This window comes from Thunnus albacares, chromosome 17 (assembly GCF_914725855.1).
Source record: "Thunnus albacares chromosome 17, fThuAlb1.1, whole genome shotgun sequence".
In the NCBI taxonomy this organism is placed as follows: Eukaryota; Metazoa; Chordata; class Actinopteri; order Scombriformes; family Scombridae; genus Thunnus; species Thunnus albacares.
The window spans coordinates 28,038,454-28,062,482 of record NC_058122.1 but is presented as its reverse complement, the minus strand read 5'-3'; the positions used below and the strand labels follow the sequence as shown (position 1 = coordinate 28,062,482).

The 24,029-nt window shown below is 39.0% G+C and overlaps 1 protein-coding gene across 1 annotated transcript; it reads right to left on the bottom strand.

Annotated features, from left to right (window-relative positions):
• Positions 1 to 536: 536 nt before the first annotated feature.
• On the bottom strand, positions 537 to 22,901 carry LOC122967819 (calpain-15-like). Its single transcript, XM_044332646.1, has 13 exons — positions 22,582 to 22,901; positions 20,813 to 20,994; positions 14,503 to 15,568; positions 11,668 to 11,876; positions 11,347 to 11,530; positions 9,640 to 9,863; positions 9,436 to 9,561; positions 7,969 to 8,121; positions 7,385 to 7,546; positions 6,223 to 6,443; positions 4,700 to 4,845; positions 3,364 to 3,542; positions 537 to 1,963 (listed from the first exon to the last, which is right to left on the bottom strand). Exons 2-13 carry the CDS (start codon positions 20,971 to 20,973, stop codon positions 1,786 to 1,788), a joined length of 3,009 nt encoding a protein of 1,002 aa, XP_044188581.1. The 5' UTR covers positions 20,974 to 20,994; positions 22,582 to 22,901; the 3' UTR covers positions 537 to 1,785.
• Between the last annotated feature and the right edge of the window lie 1,128 nt (positions 22,902 to 24,029).

The window sequence follows — 24,029 nt, the reverse complement described above, 5'->3', positions numbered from 1 at the left end:
TCAGTTTTTGGACTTTTTCTCTAATCTTTGATTTTTGCTGAAATATTGGATCATTTGAACATTTATTGAAATGAAAGCATGTGAGAAGTTTAGAGGGAAAAATCACTATTTGGTGGAGCTGTTAACAACTCATAGACATGTGAAATGTGACCCCGACTACACACTGCTTTTTGTAAGACGTCAAAAGCCAAAAAGGTTGGAAACCACTGGTTTCATCTTTAACAATGTGTTGTATTTTAAAAGCTTGTTATATTATCCATTGTGTCAAATCTTCATCTGAAAAGTAACTAAAGCTGTCAAATAAATGTAGTGGAGTAGAAAGTACAATATTTCCCTCTGAAATGTAGAAAGTAGCATCACATGGAAATACTCAAGTAAAGTACAAGTACCTCAAAACTGTACTTAACTACAATACTGGAGTAAATGTACTTAGTTATTAAGAAACCTGGTTAAATCTACAGAAGTCAGTAAAACTAACTTTATAACTTTATAACTTTATAACCCCTCAAATATAACAGACGAGCTGAAGCGATGAAGAGTTGTACATGTTTTAATTGATGAAGCATCATAACAGTTTTCAAACATTTGCATAGTTTTTTTATGATCTCTAACAATATTCTGGTGATTTTGGATGAACGCACATAAAACAGTTTTTGTCTTCTGTGCGAATCTTAAAAGTGAAACACCACAAGAATCCAGCATAGTTTGAAGTTTATAAAGTGCTAATGCAACCTCACAGCGAGTCTCTGCTGCGTTTCTAAATCTAAAACACTATTTCAATCTAAAATACTTTATTTAAACATCCTAAAACTGCAGTATGACTGAGTAATACTGAGGAGAATAAATATTCTTGTCTTGGCAGCCAGCTGAGACACATCTAACTAACATCATTACTTCTAGTCATCTATCACCAGTGCAATTAAGACAGTTTGGACCTGAAGACCATCCTGTGATCTGACATGTAAAATATTAAAGTGCATCATGTGTTTCTTTGTGAAGGGACGAGCAGCTTCTTCTTTGTGACTGAGTCTTTTCTTGGAGTCGGAGCTGCTCTGGAGACAGAAATGAACGATCTCACTTGTTGGAAGACACTTCAATTAAAGGACGTGTTCACAGTTTCTCAAATGTGTCTCAAAACAACAGTCAGGAGCCCAAACGAAACAGTGAAACGTGTTTTTTTTTTGCACCTGACTGTGAACCTGCTGCTACTGGACGTAATCAAGTAATATTAAACTCAGTGTGAGTGTCAATCAGCAGCCACACAGCAGACATCAAAGCTACTATAAGTCTTCAAATCTTATTAATGGAGCAATAATTTCCAAAATGACCACCAGCAGACTTATTAGAGGGTCTGAATTTACAGATTGACTCGGTATTTGTGGAGAGAAGTTGATGCCTATTGAAGGGGAGCCAGTTGGAGCAGCTAGCGGCCGTCGGCGGCACTTTAAGGTTCTTCCACATTGGCTGAAACTCTCTATAAAGCTCCATAAAGCAGAGTAGAGCTGAAAAGATCTATTATAGCCACTTTAAGCCATAAAATCTGCACTGCTGTTTTGTACGGCTTATTAAAGCTTAATTCAACCAGTGAGATTATTTCTGTCTCGGAGGAGCTCTGCCTGCTCACTAAATCCAAAGGAAACTTTCCAACAAAGTCAAATGAGCTCAACAAACAAGCTGAAGTGTTGGACTGTTCCTTTAAAGAAGCTGCCTCCGTGTTGAGATCCTGATCCCAGACAACCAGCGGGGTTCCTCCGACCGGTTGAGCTCCTCCCGGGACCCCAGCAGTCAGAGGGGTCGAGGCTGATGCAGACCTGCTGTCTCTGGACTCAGAGCTGGACTGTGTGTCGCTTTGGAGGGACTCCAGTTTCCCAGAGAAGCCTGGACGGCTTTACGGTGAGCCAGTCTGTGTGTGATGGAGAATCCGGCGTTTCCCTCCAGCTGGGACAGAACCACCAGTACCTGTCTGAGAGAGAAACACACCTGCATCACATCCACCTCACTTTAAAGGCTGCTGATAGTCTAGATCTTTCTCCCGTGTGCACATTTATTTCCTCCTGTTTGAGTAATGTTTGCTGCAAAAAGTGTCATTCGCAGTCTGTAGGCCTCCACAGTGACGTCTTCAATTAGCTTTTTCTGTCCAAAAGCTACAGATATTTAATTTACTGTCACATATGACAAAGTAAATCCTCATGTTTTCTTGTGAGGAAGCTGAAACTTGACAATATTTGTCTTTTTTTGCTAAATGAAAGTTCATTATTGGTCCTGTACAAGTTGTTTCTGATACAGCCGAGTCTCTGTCCTCACATCTCAGCACACATGCAAAACAAGAAATCCAGGTGTCACCTTTGACCCTGCATTCAGTCATCAGCTGTAGTTTTTTTCACAGGTCGACGGTGATCTGGAGACAGTTTTACTGCTTCTATTACTTCACATCTCGACTTCTGCATCTCCCTGCATCTCATGTGGGAGTCAGTCAGTCATCCCTCTCTGGTCTGGATGTGGTTCAGAATGAAAACTAACCCTAACCCACTATTGTGGGTCGGGAGGGGAGGGAACCTTTGTTAGCTACAGGGTGATCAGTATCTCAAACATTCAGTCCAATAATGGATTTTTCAGCAAACTAATTGAATAAGTATCACCACAGTAAATGTTCAAACAGTCTTCTATCTGTTAAGTTGAATGGTATCGGTATCGTCTAACAGTTTATTATCATGAATTATGAAGATATGTATTCAATCTGCTCATTTGAGAAAATGAACACAACTTTATTTGATCTTAATTGCTTGAAGAATCCCTAATAATCATCTGCCCTGTTGTCAATTATGTTTTGACAGATCAATATTAGTATCGGCCTTTACGGGAACGTTTTAAATCTGTTGCCCCCCCTCACGTTATAGTGGGATATATTATTATGTTATTATACTTTGTTATTTTGTCTTGTTATTGTAACAAATTCTGTTTTTTCTTTGGAAATAAAAACAATTGATAACAAAAAAAAACCCTTCAGAGAATCACTGTTGAGTCTCTTCAATTTTTAACAGCATGATTAAATTGTTAACTTTGTATTAACTGAGTATTTTACTGTAAAGCTCTTTGTTTTTAAATGTGCTCTATAAATGAATTTGACTTTTTGCTTGAAAGACGACTGAAACAATCATTCAGTCTCCAGTTTGTTTGATCAAATATCAGCTGCTGTCTGCTGTTTTAGGAAATTACTGAACCTTTTTTAAAAATGAAACTATATATGCATCAGCTGTTTTTAAAGCCCTTCAGTAAGAACCGACGGGCTCGGAGTAGAGAAAGGAGGAAAGTACAAAGATGTTTAAAGTGAATCTGAGCTGGTTTCAGGCTGTGATGGTGAACCTGTGCAGAGGAGGGATGCTGTCGATGGTTTTGAGGCTGCTGCGTGTCGACACCACGTTGAAGCTGTCGCTGCAGTCGCAGGACACGTGCAGGTGATGTCTCGGGTGTCTGTTTTCCACCATGACGATGAGTCCTGCCCAGCCGTGCGTCAGGTAGTAACAGGTCATCCCCTCTCGACCCTGACGGAGACGACGACACGTGTTAATCTCAACCACAAACATTTAAAACATCCTCATCAGGGGATGTTTTCACTTCCTGAGCTGCAGCTGATACATGACTGTGTTATTTATTTTATGTATTTCTAATGGACTTTGTACAATATTACACATAAATTAGATTTAGATTAAATTAGATTGAGCGTTGTTATTGCATGCAGAAGGTAACAGCACAACAAAATGCAGTTAGCATCCATTAACAGTAGCTAGAAACCAGATATAAGTAGATAAATAAGATGAACAAAACAGTACATACAGTAGAATGAGTCAGACATATTATATAATATAGATAACATTAATTATGTTGTGTACAACATATGTACACTGAATATTGTCAATGTTAATGGTAAATATTGATAGAGTGCAAGATAAATGTCGCTATTTGAAGAATACGGAAGCTCAGAAGAGTAAATGACTGTAATTATTTTATTTTAATATCTTGAGATTGTGATCTCTCAAAAATGGCTTTTATTTTTTCTAAAATAATTATACTGTTCTCATTAACTCTGTTAAACTCTGATAAATTTAAACTTGAGAAGTTATTTTCAACACTAAAACAAGATACAGGAAACTTGATTCTTTAAAGTTTTACAGAGAAAATGTAGAAAATCGGTGGTGAAATTGTAGCATCAAAAGCGAAGAATTGCAAACTGAATATAAAATAATCTTTTTATAGGAACAAATGTTCTCATTTTACAGCTATAAGAGGGTCTGAAGTGCCAAAATCTTTTATCAAAATGACCTGAAATTTTCTTGTTTTTTACACCCACAAGAACATCTCATTATGCAATCAGCAGTGAAACATGATTTTAAATATCAGTTTTTAATCTAATAAGATGAATCCTGACAAATTCAAATACATTTGCAATTAAATATTTATGAGTAAAATAAACAGAGAATAAACCAAACAAAAAGACTCTTATGATGCGTTCAGGAGATTCTTGTAAACACTTTTACCGGCAGGATTTTGCCCTTGAAAAACATAAAGTTGTAAATTTCAGTTGTAAACTCGGCAAGAGATCGAGTGTTAACGAGTTAAGAAAAACAATTAGTGAGCTCAGAGGCTGATTGGATATAAAACGGACCCAGCAGTGATCTAATGAAGTTTAATGCGTTGTTACCTCGTGTCTCTCTCCTCTGGTCTCCGTCAGCTGGATGATGGCGTCGGCGATGGTCGTGTTAACGGCCGTCACTTGTTCCACCATCAGCAGTCTGGAGCTGTAGACGGCCAGCATGTAACCAGACGCCTCCGATCTCACACCGCTCACTGAAAAGACAAAACAAAATGATTTCATGTTTCGAAATGACGTCAGTCGTGATGAATAACATGTGATCTGAAGCTTGATGTATAATTAAGAATCAGGCAGTTTCGGTCTATTTGTAGCTGTTAGCCTGAGTAACATCTTATAATGTGGTATAAGACACTTTTTTGCATTTGTCCTTTGACCCATTATTATATTTATACAATATTATATAATATATGTTTCCTGTGGTAAGAAAATATATATTTTACTAAAAATCAACCACCAGCAATGATCAGACAGTAGAAGGAAAGACTTTAACAGTCGGCTTATAGATGACGGACCCCAGTTATCAAACCAATTAAGGAAAATTTGACCCAGTAAAACGCTAAGGAATGACGTCATTATAGTTTTTCTGGGTTTGTGTGCAGAATATTTATATGTATGTTAGAGTTTTATGTGGTGCAAGAGAAAGAAAAAGATGTCTTTATAATTTAAAGTAAAATAATAATTATTTTTATAACTCTACAGTCTGATCAGTCAGTGTGTAATGTGTTGGTTGTGGCTCGTAGTGATGAACCTACAGAGAATTATCAGTGACTCTGCAGCTCCTCTCGGCTTTACGGAGCTTTATAGTGAGTTTCAGCTCGTTGTTTATCTGTCCGGCTGTAACTTTACTGTTCTGGTTCACTCTCAGCGTCTCATAGCGTCGTTTTCAGAGAAAAAGCTGTAAAAAGCTGCTGTACACTACCTGCTCAGCACCAAACAGCAAACAGACACAGTTAGCTGTAGACTAGCTGGTGAACATAGTGGAGCATTTAGCAACTAAAGAGCCAGATATTTCCCTCAGGAGTTGGTGGAGACCAAAAACAGAGCTAAAAGAGAGTGAATATTGGAGTCATCACTTGTTAAAACTCACTTTTAAAAGAAAGACTTTTCTTAAATTGTAGCTTTTGTTCTTTATCCAGTTCTAGTCTTATTATCTATGACCCTCATTGTTTTACTGTTTCATCATTCTGTGTTGTGTTTTTAGCATCTCTACCTTAAACTGTTTGGAAAAGTGCTACAGAAATACTGTTATTACTATTATTAAGTGATGTTCCTCAGTATCTTTAATGTCTTTTAAATCTCTTCTTAAAAAATTCTTTGATCAGAAATCTTTTATGAATGTTTAATATGTTGCTGTGTTTTATTATCCAACTTCTGGCACTTTATATTTTTGTGTAACTTCATTTTATTCCTCTGTTTGCTTTCCTCTTTGTTTTTAATTGCTGTTTTTTATTTTTTCTTTCTGTAAAACACTTTGTAACTTTGTTCACCAAAGTTCTATATAAATAAAGTTTATTATTATTATTATTATTATTATTATGATAAAATAAGCAGCCTGATTCTGGGGTTCTTACTGGTGCCCTCTGTGACGGCGCTGTGCCAGTGGTTGAAAGCGCAGCAGAGCACAGCGTATTCGCCCGGTTCCAGCATCACGTCGCAGCCCACGAACCTCCTCACCGAGCGCCGGCTGTGGGCCAGCAGGCGGCCCAGCGTCAGAGTGCCGCAGCTGTCGTACGCCACTCGAAACACCAACACACACAAATCCAGCAGGTGGCTCTCTGCTGTGTCCCACCGCCTGACGCCACGAGAGAGGGAAACACAGTCAGGATGTTTAGTTTAAACATGAATCAGTCTGAAGTCACTTTCACTCATTCTTTGGTTTCTTCATGTATCTCTGAGGCAGCTGACTAAACAGAAATGACTATTTAAAAAGGACACATATTCTGCACATTTCCAGCTCTATATTTATATTCTGGGTCTCTACTGGAATATCTTTTCCGGTTAAAAACTCCTTATTTATCTTCTACTGGTCCTTTATGCAGCCCCTCAGTTCAGCCTCTGTCTGAAACAGGCCGTTTTAGCTCCTGTCTCTTTAAGCCCCGCCTCCTGATGAGCCCACTCTGTTCTGATTGGTCAGCTTTCAGGAAGCTTCCTCCGGCTCCGGAGGCTACGTAAACAAACTATAGTAGCAGGATTTCACTTCTTTTTCTCCTTCTTTACTCCAAATGTCAACTTCTCAAATCCATCTGTACATGTTGGATGAATCACATCTGAAATATGAGACACATGGAAACACCTTAGCAACCACCTTAACAACCAAGGTTACAGAACGGACGGCTGTTTATGGACATGAGTGACGAGCCAATGTCATCTCATCAGCAAGGTAGAAAAAAAAACGTCCCAAACGAAGCGTTCAGAGCAGGTTGAAGCCCTGAGTTTTGTCTTGCAGGCAGCGTTTCTACTGCATTTTTGGAACTTTTGGAAGTGTTTATTTAACTTTATCAATAATCTCCATGTAGACAGAAAATAATTCCGACATGTAGTAAGAGTTTTGTCACAGCAGCTCATCTATAAATATCCTTTAACACTAACACAGCATGTTGATTTCTTGGCTTTTGTGTGTGTGTGTGTGTGTGTGTCTGTGTGTGTGTGTGTGTGTGTGTGTGTGTGTGTGTGTGTGTGTGTGTGTGTGTGCGTGTGTGTGCGTGTGTGTGTGTGTGTGTGTGTGTGTCGTACCTGCTGCCCTGCTGGAATAAAGCCAGCTCCATGGCCGTTCTCTCCAGCACCGTCATCGACACCACCGTCAGCGGGACGTCGGCTCCGCGGGGGAAAACACCCGGGACCCGAACCTCCTGCCAGTCTGAATGAATCTTACAGATATCCACTGAGTCAAAGTACCTGCCAGAGTCAAACACACACTCACAGACATGTATGAATGCATAAACACACACAATGCGGCTGTGCACAAGTGTTTGTTTCCTTTGAATTCATGTATTAGTGGAGTGTATGGAGGTAAAAGTGTGTTTTTACAATATATTGATGTCCTTTCGTACAAATCAAACCATTTGTTTTTCTAAAAATAAAAAAATGTAGTTTTTAAATGTCTAAACAAATAAAATATTCAAATTCAGTATTCAGTATTCATAAAGTGCTGTGTGTCATTATTATTATGGTCAAGCTAATAAAACGCTTTGAATGTGACTAAAGTGAGCGATCTGAGTATATCACATAGTTTGGACTGCGAATGTAAAATAAACAGAATTTCAGCAGCTTCAATCAATAAACGCTTGTTGTAGTTTTGTGACTCCTGATCCACCAACCTGATGAAATCCCAGAAGTCCATCCAGAACAGGCCGTCCTCGGCTCGCTGGGCGCAGAGCTCCTTCTTTAGGTGTGGAGGCCAGTTCGGCCAGTCGTCCGCCCACGGTCCGGTCCAGGAGAACCGACCCCACGGGTTCCTCAGCTGCACTAACCTGAAACAAGATGGTAGATACTGCAATATACTGTATGTATTATAACAAATACTTCTCAAAATACAGTATGAATGATTCAACTTATAGTTAAGAAGTTATATGCAGCAGTGAAAGAAGAACTCAGAGCCTTTACTTCAGTAAAAGTACTAATACAACGATGTAAAAAAAAAAGGAAAAGTTCTTAACATAAACATGGACCAAAATCCAGCGATGGAAGAAGTACTTTAAGTAAAAGTACTAATACAGCAATGAAAAAATACTCCATTACAAGTAAAAGTCCTGCATGAAAAATCCTACTACAGTAAAAGTACATAAGTATTATGAGCTTGATGTAGTTAAAGTATTGCAGTAAAAGTACATAAGTATTATGAGCTTGATGTAGTTAAAGTATTGCAGTAAAAGTACATAAGTATTATGAGCTTGATGTAGTTAAAGTATTGCAGTAAAAGTAGTGGTTTGGTCCCTCTGACTGATATATTATTATATATGACATCATTAGATTATTAATAGTGAAGCATCAGTGTTAGAGCAGCATGTTACTGTTGTAGCTGCTGGAGGTGGAGCTAGTTTACACTACTTTATATACAGTTAGCTAGTTTAGTCCAGTGGTTCCCAACCTAGGGGTCGGGCCCCTCCAAAGGGTCAGCAGAACAAATTTAGGAAAAATAGAACGCTGGTATCAGAAGAGGAGTTTTAGGATCTGTATTGAGGGAGAAAAAGTCAGATTGGTCAGATTTTCCTCCTCAGCTTGTTTTTCCAGATGTGTAAAACGTCGTATAAAACCTTCTGTGTCTCTAGAAGGAGCTATGTGAAAATCTGAAAAAATAACCTCAAGTGATGTCACCAATCTCTACTGTTCAGTAATTGAGTTGAGTTGCATTGTGGGTAATGTAGGTGCCAGTTTTTGCATTGATTTTCATCAACTGTCTGTGGAAAAAAGGATCAAAAGACGCACAGAAAGTTCTCAGACCTCCTGCAGCATAATCCATCTCTGCTGTCAAACCAGCTGCCCTAAAAAATATGTGATTAAACATACTGTATGTCACATTATCACCCTCTTAAAACCTCAGAAGCAGTGTCTCTGGGTGTATTTTGGTGAAATGATGACACGATGATGTGGAAGAGCGTATGGATGGTGACACTAAAAGGATTTGGTGTATGGCAGCACTTCAAGGCATGTTTACGCTGTTTTCTGCTTCCATTAGCGGAGGAAGAAAGCAATGATGACTATTCAACCTACATGTACACTCTGCACTGCAGAAAAGCTGAATCTTCAATCACAAAATAGGCGACAAAAAAGCCGTGAACGCTCACCTGTGACTGTCCACATCACGCACATCGAGGACAGAGTAGGCGTGTCGAGGACGTAAACCCAGAGACTCGTACTCCGCGTCGTCCACCTTCATGTTACCTCCTCCGCAAGATGCACCCATGAGGAAACTAGCAGCACCAAAGAGAGTTAGGATTAGTATAGACCTGTTATCTCCCGTCGGATCGGTTCTCTTCCCTGATGCTCACCCTGCTTCTTTAGAGCTCAGCATTTTGGCCCAGATGAGATCTGTGTCAATGGGGTCCTCCTTGGGGTTGGTGGTGCTGACCTGGAGGGCCAGCGACTCGCAGGGGGCCCCGGTCAGCGTGGAGAGGCCCTCGATAGCGCGGCCCGCCTGCAGAGCAAAGTAGGAGCCGTGGAGCTTGGCCAGCGCTTTTTCAATCAGAGCCACCCAAAGCTGCTTCCGCTGCGCCTGGTGACGGAAAATGACAAGAAAAAGGATCAAGAGAAAAAGCCTCAGACAAGAAACACTCATATGAACGAGATCTGGACTCTTAATCTGAGGTACAAACAAAATTCAAGAGCGGTTCCAACCCTGTAATACGAGTCATTAACAGATACAGCAGTCACTCATTTCACCTGAAATCATAGTGCATTAAAGGACATGTTCACAATTATTCAAGTGTGTCTATAAACAGCAGTCAGGTGTCCATAGTAACAGTGAAAGAGGTTTTCCTCGCTGTAATCATTCTTCCTGTTCATACTGGATATTAAAAGATCCTTCAAATGTGTTTTCAATGGAAGTGATGGAGGATAAAATCCACAGTGTGTCCACACAGTCATTTAAAAGTTGATGTGAAGTTGATCTGTTGAGCTGCAGGTGGAAGTATAGTAACAAAAAGAGGGACTTTGGCTTTAAAAAGACTGTAACATTGAAAGATGTCAACTTGATTTGACTCATTTGGACGACTGACTGTTGTTTCAAGACTGACTAATTTAAATATGATTAACTAAAATAAAACATTTTAACAAAACAAAACTTAATGCACAAATTAATTCACCAGAGACTGTAAGCTAGGCTAACTGCTAACCCGTATAAACCAGCAGTTTCAACAACCATGTTGTCTGATGTTCTCTGGACAGCAAAATGGATTATAAACTTCCATCAGTGCTGCTCACTCGCTGACATGCAAGAACTGAGACATACTTTTCTCTCTAAATGTACTTTTATACACTGTGCTGCTAACTGCTCGTTCTTTTTTTGTTTTGTTTTGTTTTTTCTCTTGGGATGTATATGTTTTTATCTTTTTTTATAAGGGAATTGTTAGACATACAGTACATATTTATCCTTTCTGTTGTTGTTGCACTGCTGTGGGAGGAACAGCATTTTGTTTTTTGTTTTCAAATAAACAAGAAAATGACAATAAACTAAATCTTGAATCTTGAATCTTGAATATCATCATTACAGCTGCCAATTTACTGTTTATTTTTTTTACAGCTGCTCAGTGTCTCCCTGTCCAGCATCATGTTGTGTTGCAACTGACAGTGTAACATCAGCTACTGTAGGCTGTAATAGTCTCTCCTCTAATATCTGTGTGACGTCACATGATGCCTCTCATATGAGTCAGAGCGCTTTGCTTTAGAAAGATGTTTTTTTAGCATCTAACTTCATGTCAAAGTGTTTCCTCTTTATTTATGTTACACTATGATGACACATTGTAGGCAGCTGCACTATTAAGTACAGTGTATATTTTCCTGTATCACTGTATTTTGCATTTACTGACACCACTCTTGGTTCATCTTGTATCAACATATGAAAAAGCAGTAGTAGTTTAGTGTTAAAAAAGCACCTTTTCGCCTTCATTCTATACATTGTTTTGAAGCACAAAGTCATTTTTGGTGTAATTAGGCGACATATTTACTGCAGATTTAGTGTTTAGAGTTGTATGTTTGACCTGAGAGAAGAGGAGGTGGCTGTTCTCGTCACATGGCAGCATGTCGTCCACGAGCACTGTGGTCCACGAGCCGTCTTTGCAAAGTCGCACCTGATAGGCTCCCTCAGGACACATCGACCGGGTCACCATCACTTTCTCCACCAGCTCAGGACGTTCAGCCAGAACAGCCAAGGCACTCAGGAACCTGATCCCCCAAAACATGAATCCATCTGGGGTTTAAAAGAATACAGCTGCTGTCCTCTGCAAAGGAGCCAGAAACTCTACAGCTGCAGGGTTCAAATGTAAGAACATCACATGTATATATATTTTGAGTTGGCTCACCAGCAGTTACCCAGAAGTCCCTGCAGGATGTCTGATGGGCGCAGTGTGCGGAAAACAGACCACTTAACCCCACGCTCTCTGAAGTTGCAGCAGTTGATTTCTTGAGGGCGAAGCCACTTTTTGACCCGTTGTTGGACGTTGTCGTCCGCCGGGAAGCCAACGGACTTTGGACCTGGAGGGAAGCTGTCATCCACAAACGTCACTGCGTTCTAGGAGACGGGTTGAAAAGTTGATAGAAAACAGCAGGACATCAAGTTCAACTTTCTTTTACAATTTAATTCCACAGGCTGCTTCAAATCCATGATCCACTTTCAGAGACTCTAAGACCAAGAAATGAATTGTTTATAGTGAATGGTTAGATTTTGCTCTTTTAGGGATCTTTTATTCTTTCAGAGCTCCTTAAAGAGCAGAAACTTCTGATTCAGTTAGCTACCAAACACATGACATTTGATCTTAGTTCAATGGTTCAATTTATTGATCCATAAGAACCTGGAAAGTACAGCGCTCCTGTCCTAATCAACCAACGCTGATTACTGAAATGCAGTAAATAAATTAAATTACCACAAATGAACCATCTGTGAAAACAACATGAAAATAAAAAATTCATAAAAAATGTAGAAAAAACAAGCAATAATATCAAAGTTGAATCGATTAAATCCCAATTTACCTCCTTACAAAGTTCTGGTTCTACTTAAAGTTGACCAGAAGTGTCACATTATAAAGGTTATAAAGGTTGTAAAGGTTATAAAGGTTGTAAAGGTTATAAAGGTTGTAACGTTTGTAAAGTGTGTAAAGGTTATAAAGGTTATACAGATTATACAAGTTATACAGGTTATAAAGGTCGTAAAGGTTGTAAATGTTATAAAGGTTATAAAGGTCGTAAAGGTTGTAAAGGTTATAAAGGTCGTAAAGGTTGTAAAGGTTGTAAAGGTTGTAAAGGTTATAAAGGTTGTAAAGGTTATAAAGGTTGTAAAGGTTATAAAGGTTATAAAGGTCGTAAAGGTCGTAAAGGTCATAAAGGTTATAAAGGTCGTAAAGGTTGTAAAGGTTGTAAAGGTTGTAAAGGTTGTAAAGGTTATAAAGGTTGTAAAGGTTATAAAGGTTGTAAAGGTTATAAAGGTTGTAAAGGTTGTAAAGGTTGTAAAGGTTGTAAAGGTTGTAAAGGTTATAAAGGTTATAAAGGTTATAAAGGTTGTAAAGGTTGTAAAGGTTGTAAAGGTTGTAAAGGTTGTAAAGGTTATAAAGGTTGTAAAGGTTGTAAAGGTTATAAAGGTTATAAAGGTTGTAAAGGTTGTAAAGGTTGTAAAGGTTATAAAGGTTGTAAAGGTTGTAAAGGTTATAAAGGTTATAAAGGTTGTAAAGGTTGTAAAGGTTATAAAGGTTGTAAAGGTTGTAAAGGTTATAAAGGTTGTAAAGGTTGTAAAGGTTATAAAGGTTATAAAGGTTGTAAAGGTTGTAAAGGTTGTAAAGGTTATAAAGGTTATAAAGGTTGTAAAGGTTGTAAAGGTTGTAAAGGTTGTAAAGGTTGTAAAGGTTGTAAAGGTTATAAAGGTTGTAAAGGTTGTAAAGGTTATAAAGGTTATAAAGGTTATAAAGGTTGTAAAGGTTATAGAGGTTGTAAAGGTTATAAAGGTTGTAAAGGTTGTAAAGGTTATAAAGGTTGTAAAGGTTGTAAAGGTTATAAAGGTTGTAAAGGTTATAAAGGTTATAAAGGTTATAAAGGTTGTAAAGGTTGTAAAGGTTATAAAGGTTATAAAGGTTGTAAAGGTTATAAAGGTTATAAAGGTTGTAAAGGTTATAAAGGTTATAAAGGTTATAAAGGTTATAAAGGTTATAAAGGTTATAAAGGTTGTAAAGGTTATAAAGGTTGTAAAGGTTATAAAGGTTATAAAGGTTATAAAGATTATAAAGGTTATAAAGGTTGTAAAGGTTATAAAGGTTATAAATGCCTTGCTGCTGCTGTGTGTGAATATTACTGGATGTTTCTGTTAGCTGGTGGCCAAACAGCTGATGAGCCACTGATGATGAGGCATGAATCCAGACGCAGCTTCAAGCCTCCACCTGAACTAATGCTACGATCCATTTTTTGTATAACTATAAGATTAGTGGTGGCAATACCGATAATTTTCATTTTTCTCCATTCATCGATTAGTTGTTCGATCCATAAAATGTAAGAAAATGATGAAAATTTTCAATCACTTTTTCCCAAAGATGATGATGTCTTGTTTTGTCCACAGCCCAAAGATATTCAGTTTACTGTCAGAGGACTAAAGAAACCAGAAAATATTCACATTTAAAGGACAGGTTCACAATATGTGTGTCTTAAACCAACAGTCAGGTGTCTATATGAACAGTGAAAGAGGTTTTCCTCGCTGTAATCATTCCTCCTGTTCATACTGACTATTAAAAGATCCTTCAAATGTGCTTTCAATGTAAGTGATGGAGGCCAAAATCCACAGTGTGTCCACACAGTCATTTAAAAGTTGATGTGAAGCTTATATGAGGCTTCAGCAGTCTGACTAAGTCATATCAAGTGGATATCTGACACATTTACAGTCTTTTTACACAGAAGGAGGACTGTGGATTTTGGCCTCTATCACTTATATTGAAAGCACATTTGAAGGAGATCTTTTAATAGTCAGTATGAAGAGGAGGAATGATTACAGCAGGAAAACCTCTTTCACTATTCATATGGACACCTGACTGTTTTTTTAAGACAGACATGAAAAACTGTGAACCCATAATCAGAAAATTTGGGCTTTTTTTGTTTAAAAATAATAACTAATGGTTGCAGCTCATTTCTCAGCAGATACTCAGTCTGAGCCGTATACGAACCTGTCTGCAGAAGCTGACGATGTTCTCCCACAGCTCTTTGGCCTCTCCTTCATCACTCTGTCGCAGCGCCTCCACCAGCATGCTCTCCTTCCTCTTCGGGGACAGCGCTGGTCGCAGCTGGGTGGCGTGTTGCTGAGGAGTGTGACAGGCCAGGCAGTGTTTGGCTTTGACCTTGTTAATGAGAGTGCAAGCAGGACACGACCACTCCTCCGTCCTGTTAACCACGCAGGGTGGGAACGACACGGAGGCGCCTGATGCAGGTGACAGCGGAGACATCTCCTCCTTCAGGATGCTGAGCCGCCTGCTGGGCAGCAGCTCTGGCTGTGCAGACAGATGTGAAACAGAGAGTGATGAGGGAGAAGGACTGATGTTATGTGTCTGGTTGAGGCAGACGTCTGGAGGCGGCACCTCTCTGCGACTGCAGGGGACGGGATTGTTATGACTGAGCGCTGAGGAGTGTGTTTGCGGATGTGAGGCTTCCTTCGGTAAACACTCTCCTCGGGTTGATATGGAGAGTGATAGAGCCCCCGCTGCGGCTTCTGGCTGCTGTGCTGCCGTCTGTCTGCAGACTTCAGGCATGAGCAAGGCCTCAGCAGGGATCTGAGGGAGAGACAGTTTACGTGGTCCGCCACAAGCTGAGCAGGACATGGAGGTAGGAGTGTTCTGCAGAGTGCACCTCAAACAATCCCAAACCAGGCTGCTGCTGTCTGCATCTCCCCCCTGTTTTCTGTTCTGCTGCCTGCACTGTTCTGTCGACAGTGTCTGGGAGGGCCTCAGGGGCCCGGAGCAGCTGCTGGAGCGCTGAGGCCGAGGCTGCTCTTCAGAGGAATCCGGCGTTCCAGAGTAGCCGCAGAGGGAGCAGGACACACTGTCGCGGGGGTTGGCCAGCGTGCAGCGTGGGCAGGACCAGCCCTCCCTACTGGTCCCCTGACACATCCAGCGGGTGTCAGATCTCCGCCGAGGGGCTTCACAGATGGAGCAGCGGGGGGCCCCGGCGGCGTTGAGGAAGGTGCAGCAGCCGCATGCCCACTGGCTCCTCTGCATGGGCATCGAACCAGAAGAGAAACTGGACAGAAAACACACAACATGTTTGACCTCAAATCATCATCCTGGACTCATTCAGCACATCTTATATTACTGATTCACCTTCCAAACCTAAAGATATTGTGTAAAGTATTCATTTATTATACACATATAATAAATATACAGTTAATTTTGTTTAATATTCAGGTACATTTCTGCCTTGTCTAGCACCCTGTTCAATACTAAAATTACTGGACCTGAGCTCATTAGTAATTACAGCCCAGAGAGGTGAAGTATACACTCCATTTAATAAAATCCTCCCCAAATCCAAATTAATGAAGCGTGGGAAAGAGACGAGGCCATTCCAGCCGATCAAAGAGGAACAAGCGAGACCCTGGAGCTGAAGACTGCTGAATGACACATTAATCTTCTTACATTATGCAAAGAAAAAAACCTCCCTCATATAAAACCAGTCTGATCACAAGTGATTATAGAAGGAAGAACATTTTCTAAAGTCACGACTTTTGCCCGAAGCTTCAAATCTGAATTTTAACAGATATAAACCTGCATGAAGAACATTCTGCTGGTCTAATTTATTGTCATGCATATATGGTAGCTTCTTTAATGTCACATCTTTAATTTATTTATTATTTCATTTGTATTTATTTCTCTTTGCTTGTCTCTGTGCTGCTGTAACATGTGAATTTCCTCCCAGGGATCAATAAATACTTATTATAATAAATAATAAAATCTTATTATCTGATGATTTGATTACAGAACAGAGCAATAAATTATTATTTTTATGACCTTGGAAGAGTTTTGGCATTCTTTGAGATAGTTTCTTAGAAAATGCTCGTTTGGGTTATTTTCTGTCATTTTGGCTTAACAACGGTCACATTTACTGAAATAATTATCACCACATATATGTGTTGATAGTAAATTTAATGCAGAAAAATATCAGCAACGTCTTGCAGCTGAACTCTGGTTTCAAGTGTAAAATCCCTGAAGGAGAAAAAGGCCTCTGAAGATGAAGACGAGGGAAAAAAATCCAAATATAAAACGGGTGCATCGACGGTTCTTGCGTGTTTCTGTGGCTGCGGGGAGAAAATTAAAATGCATGAATATGGAAATGATAGAAGAAGCAGCACTGCAGTAACATAAACTGCTCTTCAACTGGTCCAAACACAGACTGTTAGACTGCAAACATCCACCATCTCCAGCAGTGGATTCAAGTACTGTATTCATTTTGAGGTACTTGTACTTTACTTGAGTATTTATATGTTCTTCTACTCCGTTACACGTCTGCATTATTTCAGATTAAAGCAGCAAACTTCCCAAACTTCACATAACATCAGTGTGTTGTTGTGTCTCCTTGTCATCATGTTTCTGTGTCTGTGAGTGGTTTTCATTTCAAATAAATACAATCTAAAGGTAAAATTAGAGGTAAAATTGCAATATTTCACAAAATAAATACAAATTAATGTATCAGAAGTTTTTTCTTCTTTTTCTACACGAACTATCATCTCACAGTCATTCAGGTTTATATTGTGACTCTTATAAAGTCCTGAAGATCAAATAATTACAATAAAATGCTGCTTATGCACTGACTCGTCAGTATTAATAATGTACTTTATTAGTATATTACTTTTAACACATTTACCTGCTAATACTTACCTGCTGTACTTTTACTTGAGTAGGATTTTAAATGCAGGACTTTTACTTGTACTGGAGTATTTTTGCACTGTGATATTTCTACTAAAGGATCTGAGTTCTTCTTCCACCACTGATGGTTTCTTACCTTCCAGCTGTTTCAGTCCTTTGTCTCACTGTTCTACATCTAAGACTCGTGTTTCCTCGTTGTGTTCGGAGGCTCGGACTGTAAATCAGGCCGGATTATCTGCTGTGGCATCCAGGGAGAAATTTAGATTTGAGGAGCCAGCAGCGGGACGTCTGTGTGGAGGCTGGCCCACATTTTCTAGCTGCTCCCTCTAAGTAGCTTGGCATCGAGCCTGAAGCCTCCGGCACAGTCCAACCTGGGCGGATTAATTCAGTGCAAACTGTCTCTGAGACGCAGGTGTTCCTGTTACCTGAGCTACTGGACACATCTGACATTCCTGGATTATCTCAAGTACTATGATTTTTTTCTTTTAATCTGTGGTCTAAATGAATGAAACACCTCACTACTGTATTTAAATAATTGTTATCTGACATGTTATAGACAAAATATCAAAAAAAATAATCAGAAGAATATTTAATAATGAAAATAATTGTTAGTTTCAGCCCTAAAGGACTGAATTTGTCGTCCATGTGACATGATTGCATCACATAATTTCTGCAGATTTGTCAGCTGCACATCGATGCTCCTGTTTTTATCCCAAAGCTGTTCTACTGGATTCAGATCTGATGACTGAACTCACTGTCATGTTTATGAAACCGGTCTGAGACGAGCTTTGCTTTGTGTGACATGATGCATTAACCTGCTGGGAGCAGCTATTAGAAGATGCTAAACTGTGGCCATAAAGGGATGAAAACAGTCAGCAGTAATATTCAGATAAACTCAAAAACATGATCGACTGGTATTAAGGAGCTCAAAGTGTGTCAAGAAAACTGTCCCCACATTCCAGCAGCAGCAGTCTGGACTGTTGACAGGAGGCAGGTTGGGATTTCTGGGAACAACTATGCATCTTTCCTGCCTTTGACCCCTGCTGATTTGACCTTTTTGATCCTGTCTGAATGCAGCAGCCCCTCCTGTTTTTGCCCCTTGTTTTCACCTACCTGAGAGCCCCCCTCCCCCCGCCTTACTATGCTGCCTTGATCCTGTATGCAAACGCCCTCCCTCCCTACCTTTTGGTTACCAATTGTTTGATCTTACAGTATAAAGTGTTTCCATCTCTTCTGCTCTGGGTCAGTCTACCGTCTCAGTAAACTCACCGCTATTAAATCACTTCCACCACAGCAAACTTTAAACTTGAGTGAATTTCTTCAACACATTCATACATGAATGATTATTATTATTATTATTATTATTATACATAAGTTAAGCATGATAACATGCAGCATCGTTGGCTTCATGCAGAAAATATGATGCTTTTTGTAAAACCTTATTTAAAATAGTTCTGTTTGTTTTGTTACACATCAAATGTTTCTGCCAGGTTTCACAAACATTTGAAGTCATTTCCTGACCTCGTCCTGAAAACAAAATCCTTTTTTGTACATGATCGCGTCACTAAACTCAACTTTATTTATAAACAGGGTTCAAGTTAAATTTAACACACTTAAAGACCTTTAATACCACATAGAAAGATGTTTATAATTACAGTGACCGAAGTACAAAGTCAGTGTGATGGAAAAGCAAGAAGTATTCAAATATTTTAGTTAAAGGACGAGTTCACAGTTTATCAAGTGTGTCTTAAAACAACAGTCAGTGAAACCTGTTTTTCTTGCTGTAATCATTCCTCCTGTTCATACTGACCATTAGAAGATCCCTTCATAATGACCTCACAATGGAAGTGATGGAGGACAAAATGTATTTCAAAGTTTATCTGAAGCTAATATGAAGCTTCAGCGTCCAAATGAGTCAAATCAAGTAGATATCTTTCAACGTTACAGTCTTTTTAGTGCCAAAGTTCCTCTTTTTGTTACTATACTTCCACCTGCAGCTCAACAGGGAAACACTGTCCGAGGAAACACAAAGAGGGAATTTGATGCTAAAAAGACTGTAAATGTGTCAGATATCCACTTGATATGACTAACTCAGACTGATGAAGCTGAATAGAAGCTTCACACAGACTTTTAAATGACTGTGTGGACACACTGTGGATTTTATCCTCCATCACTTCCATTGAAAGCACATTTGAAGGATCTTTTAATATCCAGTATGAACAGGAGGAATGATTACAGCGAGGAAAAACCTCTTTCACTGTTACTATGGACACCTGACTGCTGGTTTAATGAGGGTTCTGGGTTTTACTGCAGTTTTATCCAGATAACTCAGTAAACATGTTTCTTGGAGCCTTTTCCTGATTTTACTTGTCAAACAATCCAGTTCTATAGTTTATAATAAATACAGCTTAAAGGACACTAAAGTCTACCCTGAAATGTTCTTGTTTGTTTGATCACTATATGTATAAAAATGATTGATTATGATGATCTATAAATGTTATAATTGCACCTTTAATATGAGCAGACTGGATGTTTCATTGATTCTACGGTTGTGTGGACGTCTCGGACTCTGATATGTGGTCGATATAAAGCGAACCTCCTCTTATTAATTATTACTGTATCTCTGTCTGATATACTGTCTATATTGTGTCCAGTGTGATTCGTCTCTGCTGCCACATTGTCCCAACCTTCATCAGATTTGGCGCCAGCCAGGAGTCGAGTTACTCACTGACAGGAAATGTAACGCTGGCGGGGAAATCCCTGGTGGTTGAACTGTAGACGGCGGTCTGGAAACGCACACACACGTGAGCTTTCCACTGGGAAGTCAGACCCTGCAGACCATCTGACATCCTGCTTTCATGCTTAGAGATTCAAATATGTTTTATTAATTGTAAAGAAAGTGGATCAACAGTAACATGTCGGCTGTATCGGTGGAGTTGTTTCGATCATACATTCAAAACCAGAGTCAAAAAACTCCATTTCTATTTTCTCAGCAGCATCCAGATTAAAGGACAAGTTCACAATTTTCCATGTCTGTCTTGAAACAACAGTATTTCTGCTGCTGTTATGAACCTGGATGTCTAAACTGCATCATGACGTAGTTACACAGCTTTGTGCCAGTTTGATGAGTTTGAAGCTTTTTGGGATGTTTGTATGTCTGAAGCAACCAGCAAGTATCTTAAAATGCCGCCGACGGCTTTTAGAAGCTACAACTGACTCTCATTCAATATATTATTATATATGAGTCAGTGGATTTAGTTATTTAATTATATTTGTTGCTTTTACCTACCTCACTGTTTTTGTATTTTGATTTTTGTCAAGTGGCTGCTGTGAGAAGTATCTATCTATCAGAATAAATTATTACATTTTTATGAAATATAATATGAGGCTTAATGGAAAAACGAGCATCTCACAGCAAAGGCCACACGTTTAATGAAGGAGGCCGTTATTCATTTCTTGTAACGAGCTTCGATGCGTCAGAATCTGTTGGACGGACTGATCAATGATTTGTTTTGCAGTAATTAGTGAGAGCAGCGTGTCACAACATCTCTGTTTCCTCAGAAACATCTGACTGTTCACACTCACGTCGTGTTAAAAAAAGTGCGACAGACTCGTCTCGTCTTACCTGCGCTCCCGGTGCCTGCTGGGTCTGGGAAGTTGCCGAGGGATGAAGGTGCTGTGGCTGCTCCTCAGACATCCCATGATGGGGGAGGGGGGCAGCGCTGCACCCCGGGGGGCCGCGTCCCCCTCGGCCTCGTCAACGAGAGAGGAAGTGGAACTCCCCATGATGCTGCTGAATCAGGAGCCCTGCAGGATTTTATTATCATTAAAATAACACACATCAGTATTAGAAGCTTATTAAACATGTTCACAAGCAGCGTCGATGTGTCCAAGTTTTCTTTTCTTTTTGTGGCAAAATTACCACAATATCTTCAATATCTTAGTTCATTTTTGACTCCATTTATGGGAAGAATTATTCAGGTTAAAATATTTATTTGGTTAAAGTTTGGGTCAAAATTGTGTTGTTAAAAAGTCCTCGTCTATACAGTCCTCACATTCTCTTATGCAGTGACACAAACAAGGCTTTTAGTATTTTCATATACTGTAAATAACTAAATACATTTACACAAGTACTTTACTGAAGTACAATTCTAAGGTGCACGTATTTCCATTCTATGCTGTTTCATACTTCTATTTAACGACATTTATAAAAGGAAATATTTCACTTTTTTCATTTGTCTGACAGCTTTTCTTTACTGGATAAGATTCAACATATAAAAAATATGATTAACTTGTAATGTATTAAATTATTTTATAGATTAAACTGCCAAACGCTATAAAAATGATTTAAAATGAGCCAGCTAACATTAAAAATACTCATTACACACTAATACGCCAGTAATAATAATCCAATAATAGAACTTTTGATACTTTAAGTGACACAAATTAGAACCACAGAACCAAATCTGATAAGATTTTTGCTTTTAGATGTTTTTATTACAGAAAGTGTCAGTCAAACATTCTGTCACTGTGTTACTGATGGATGGACCCCCTTGAACCCTATCAACGACCCCTGGGGGTCCCCAAACCCCATTTTGAGAACCACTGCTGTAAGTACATTTTGATGATGACTTTTGTAAAACTATGAATGCAGGACTGATTGTATTTTTATATTTTTGCAGTATATTTTGTGGTATTGTTACATCTGTCATCAAATGGATCATAAATAATTTATTGTAACACAACACTCATGATGTAAAACTGATATTTTGGACAAATATAAACATATTTTGACTCTGCTGGCTTCAAACTGAAGGCTTGTTTTCTGCTTCAGTTAAAAAAAATGCACATTTACAGTCGAACCAACAACGTTCAAAGCATCAGTGACATTGTTCAGACTGTTGTCAGAGTGGGTGTATGAAGATGTGATGTATTGCTTATTTTTCCGTCTGCTGGCTTCAGCTCGCTCTCTCCGCTCTCACTACAGTTTTGTCCTTGAACAAGGACTTAAAGTCTCTCTGACCTCCGGAGCTTCAGACGCTCCAGATAAAGACAAACTCATTCTTACAACCTCAACATCTCACAGCATTTCTCTCCTTCTTTGTCTGGTTTGTCTTTTTCTGTCTCTAAATGAAAAAAATACCAATTGAAACATTAATAATTATAATCTTAACAATTATAATAAAATAATGTTTGTGTGGTTTGCATTCAGAATAACATGCATGCAAGTGAATTCCTCTGTACCTCAATGCAGATGCTTCCCTGCTGATACTGAAGTTCACATAGACTTTAGGTAAACCTGGTGCACCTGCAGTACAGCTGGTGGCTGAGTGTGAAACTGCAGCGCAGCACGAGGACAATAAAACACACGGCAGCTGTGATCATCTGACTCACCTGACTGCAGACGGGACCGGCACCGGAGGAGGAGAGGGATGAATATTCCTGCCTGCTGCGTGAAATCTCCATGACTCCTCTTTAGTTTAAGCCCCGATATGCACAGTCACCACTGGTCCCTCCTCATCACTGCTCCTCCTCATCACTGTCAAGCTGCAGGGAGTATAAACCACTTCCTGTCACAAAATTCAATATAAAATCCCTCTTGACTCACATGAGTTGCTACTTCTTGTTTTGAGTTAAACAAAATCTGATTAATAAAAATGTAAGAAAAATATATTTCACCTTCTGCGTGTAGAAGCACCTCAACGATGAGCTGATTAATCAATTAGTCTATTGACGGAAAATTAATTGGCAACCATTTTGATAATTGATGGTTTCAATCATTAAAAAAAGGCAAATATTCTCAGATTCCAGCTTCTCAAATGTAAAGATTTTATATTTTTCTTTGTCATTGATGACAGTAAATTGAATATCTTCAGGTTTTATAATCTTCTGTGACCTTCCTTACCGATATATACCAATACAGCAACGTAAAAATACTCCATAATGGGAGAGGAAAGAAGAAAAAACAAACTTTTTTCAACTACTTTATATACAGTTAGCTAGTTTAGTCCAGTGGTTCCCAACCTAGGGGTCGGGCCCCTCCAAAGGGTCAGCAGATAAATCTGAGGGGTGGTGAGATGATTAATGGGAGAGGAAAGAAGAAAAAACAAAGTTCTGATACACAAATCTGTTTTCAGTTTTTGGACTTTTTCTCTAATCTTTGATTTTTGCTGAAATATTGGATCATTTGAACATTTATTGAAATGAAAGCATGTGAGAAGTTTAGAGGGAAAAATCACTATTTGGTGGAGCTGTTAACAACTCATAGACATGTGAAATGTGACCCCGACTACACACTGCTTTTTGTAAGACGTCAAAAGACAAAAAGGTTGGAAACCACTGGTTTCATCTTTAACAATGTGTTGTATTTTAAAAGCTTGTTATATAATCCATTGTGTCAAATCTTCATCTGAAAAGTAACTAAAGCTGTCAAATAAATGTAGTGGAGTAGAAAGTACAATATTTCCCTCTGAGATGTAGAAAGTAGCATCACATGGAAATACTCAAGTAAAGTACAAGTACCTCAAAATAGTACTTAACTACAATACTGGAGTAAATGTACTTAGTTACTTTCCACCACTGGTTTTAAGTCTTTAGCCGGTTATTAGTCAGCAATAAAACCGGATCTTGGCCGTCGGTTGATGGTGTTCGTGGTTATTTTGGAGACTGAACACGAGATGTTGCTACTTGCAGTTAATCCTTCAATCGTGCCGAATCAATCACACGTGATTGACATGTAATTTTTAATAAAATTTTTGAAATGCTTATTACAGAATGTGATATCATCAATGTGAAGATGTTTCCTTTTCAGTGGTAGAAAGTTACGCTATTTACTAAAGAAC

Excerpts from the sequence above, each read along its gene's own strand:
- LOC122967819 (XM_044332646.1), bottom strand. The coding sequence starts at position 20,973 with ATGGGGAGTTCCACTTCCTCTCTCGTTGACGAGGCCGAGGGGGACGCG. Across the intron at positions 11,877-14,502 it reads TCGTCAGCTTCTGCAGACAG|AACGCAGTGACGTTTGTGGA; the intron begins GTTCGTATACGG and ends CCCGTCTCCTAG. Across the intron at positions 4,846-6,222 it reads CGCCGTCACAGAGGGCACCA|TGAGCGGTGTGAGATCGGAG; the intron begins GTAAGAACCCCA and ends TTGTCTTTTCAG.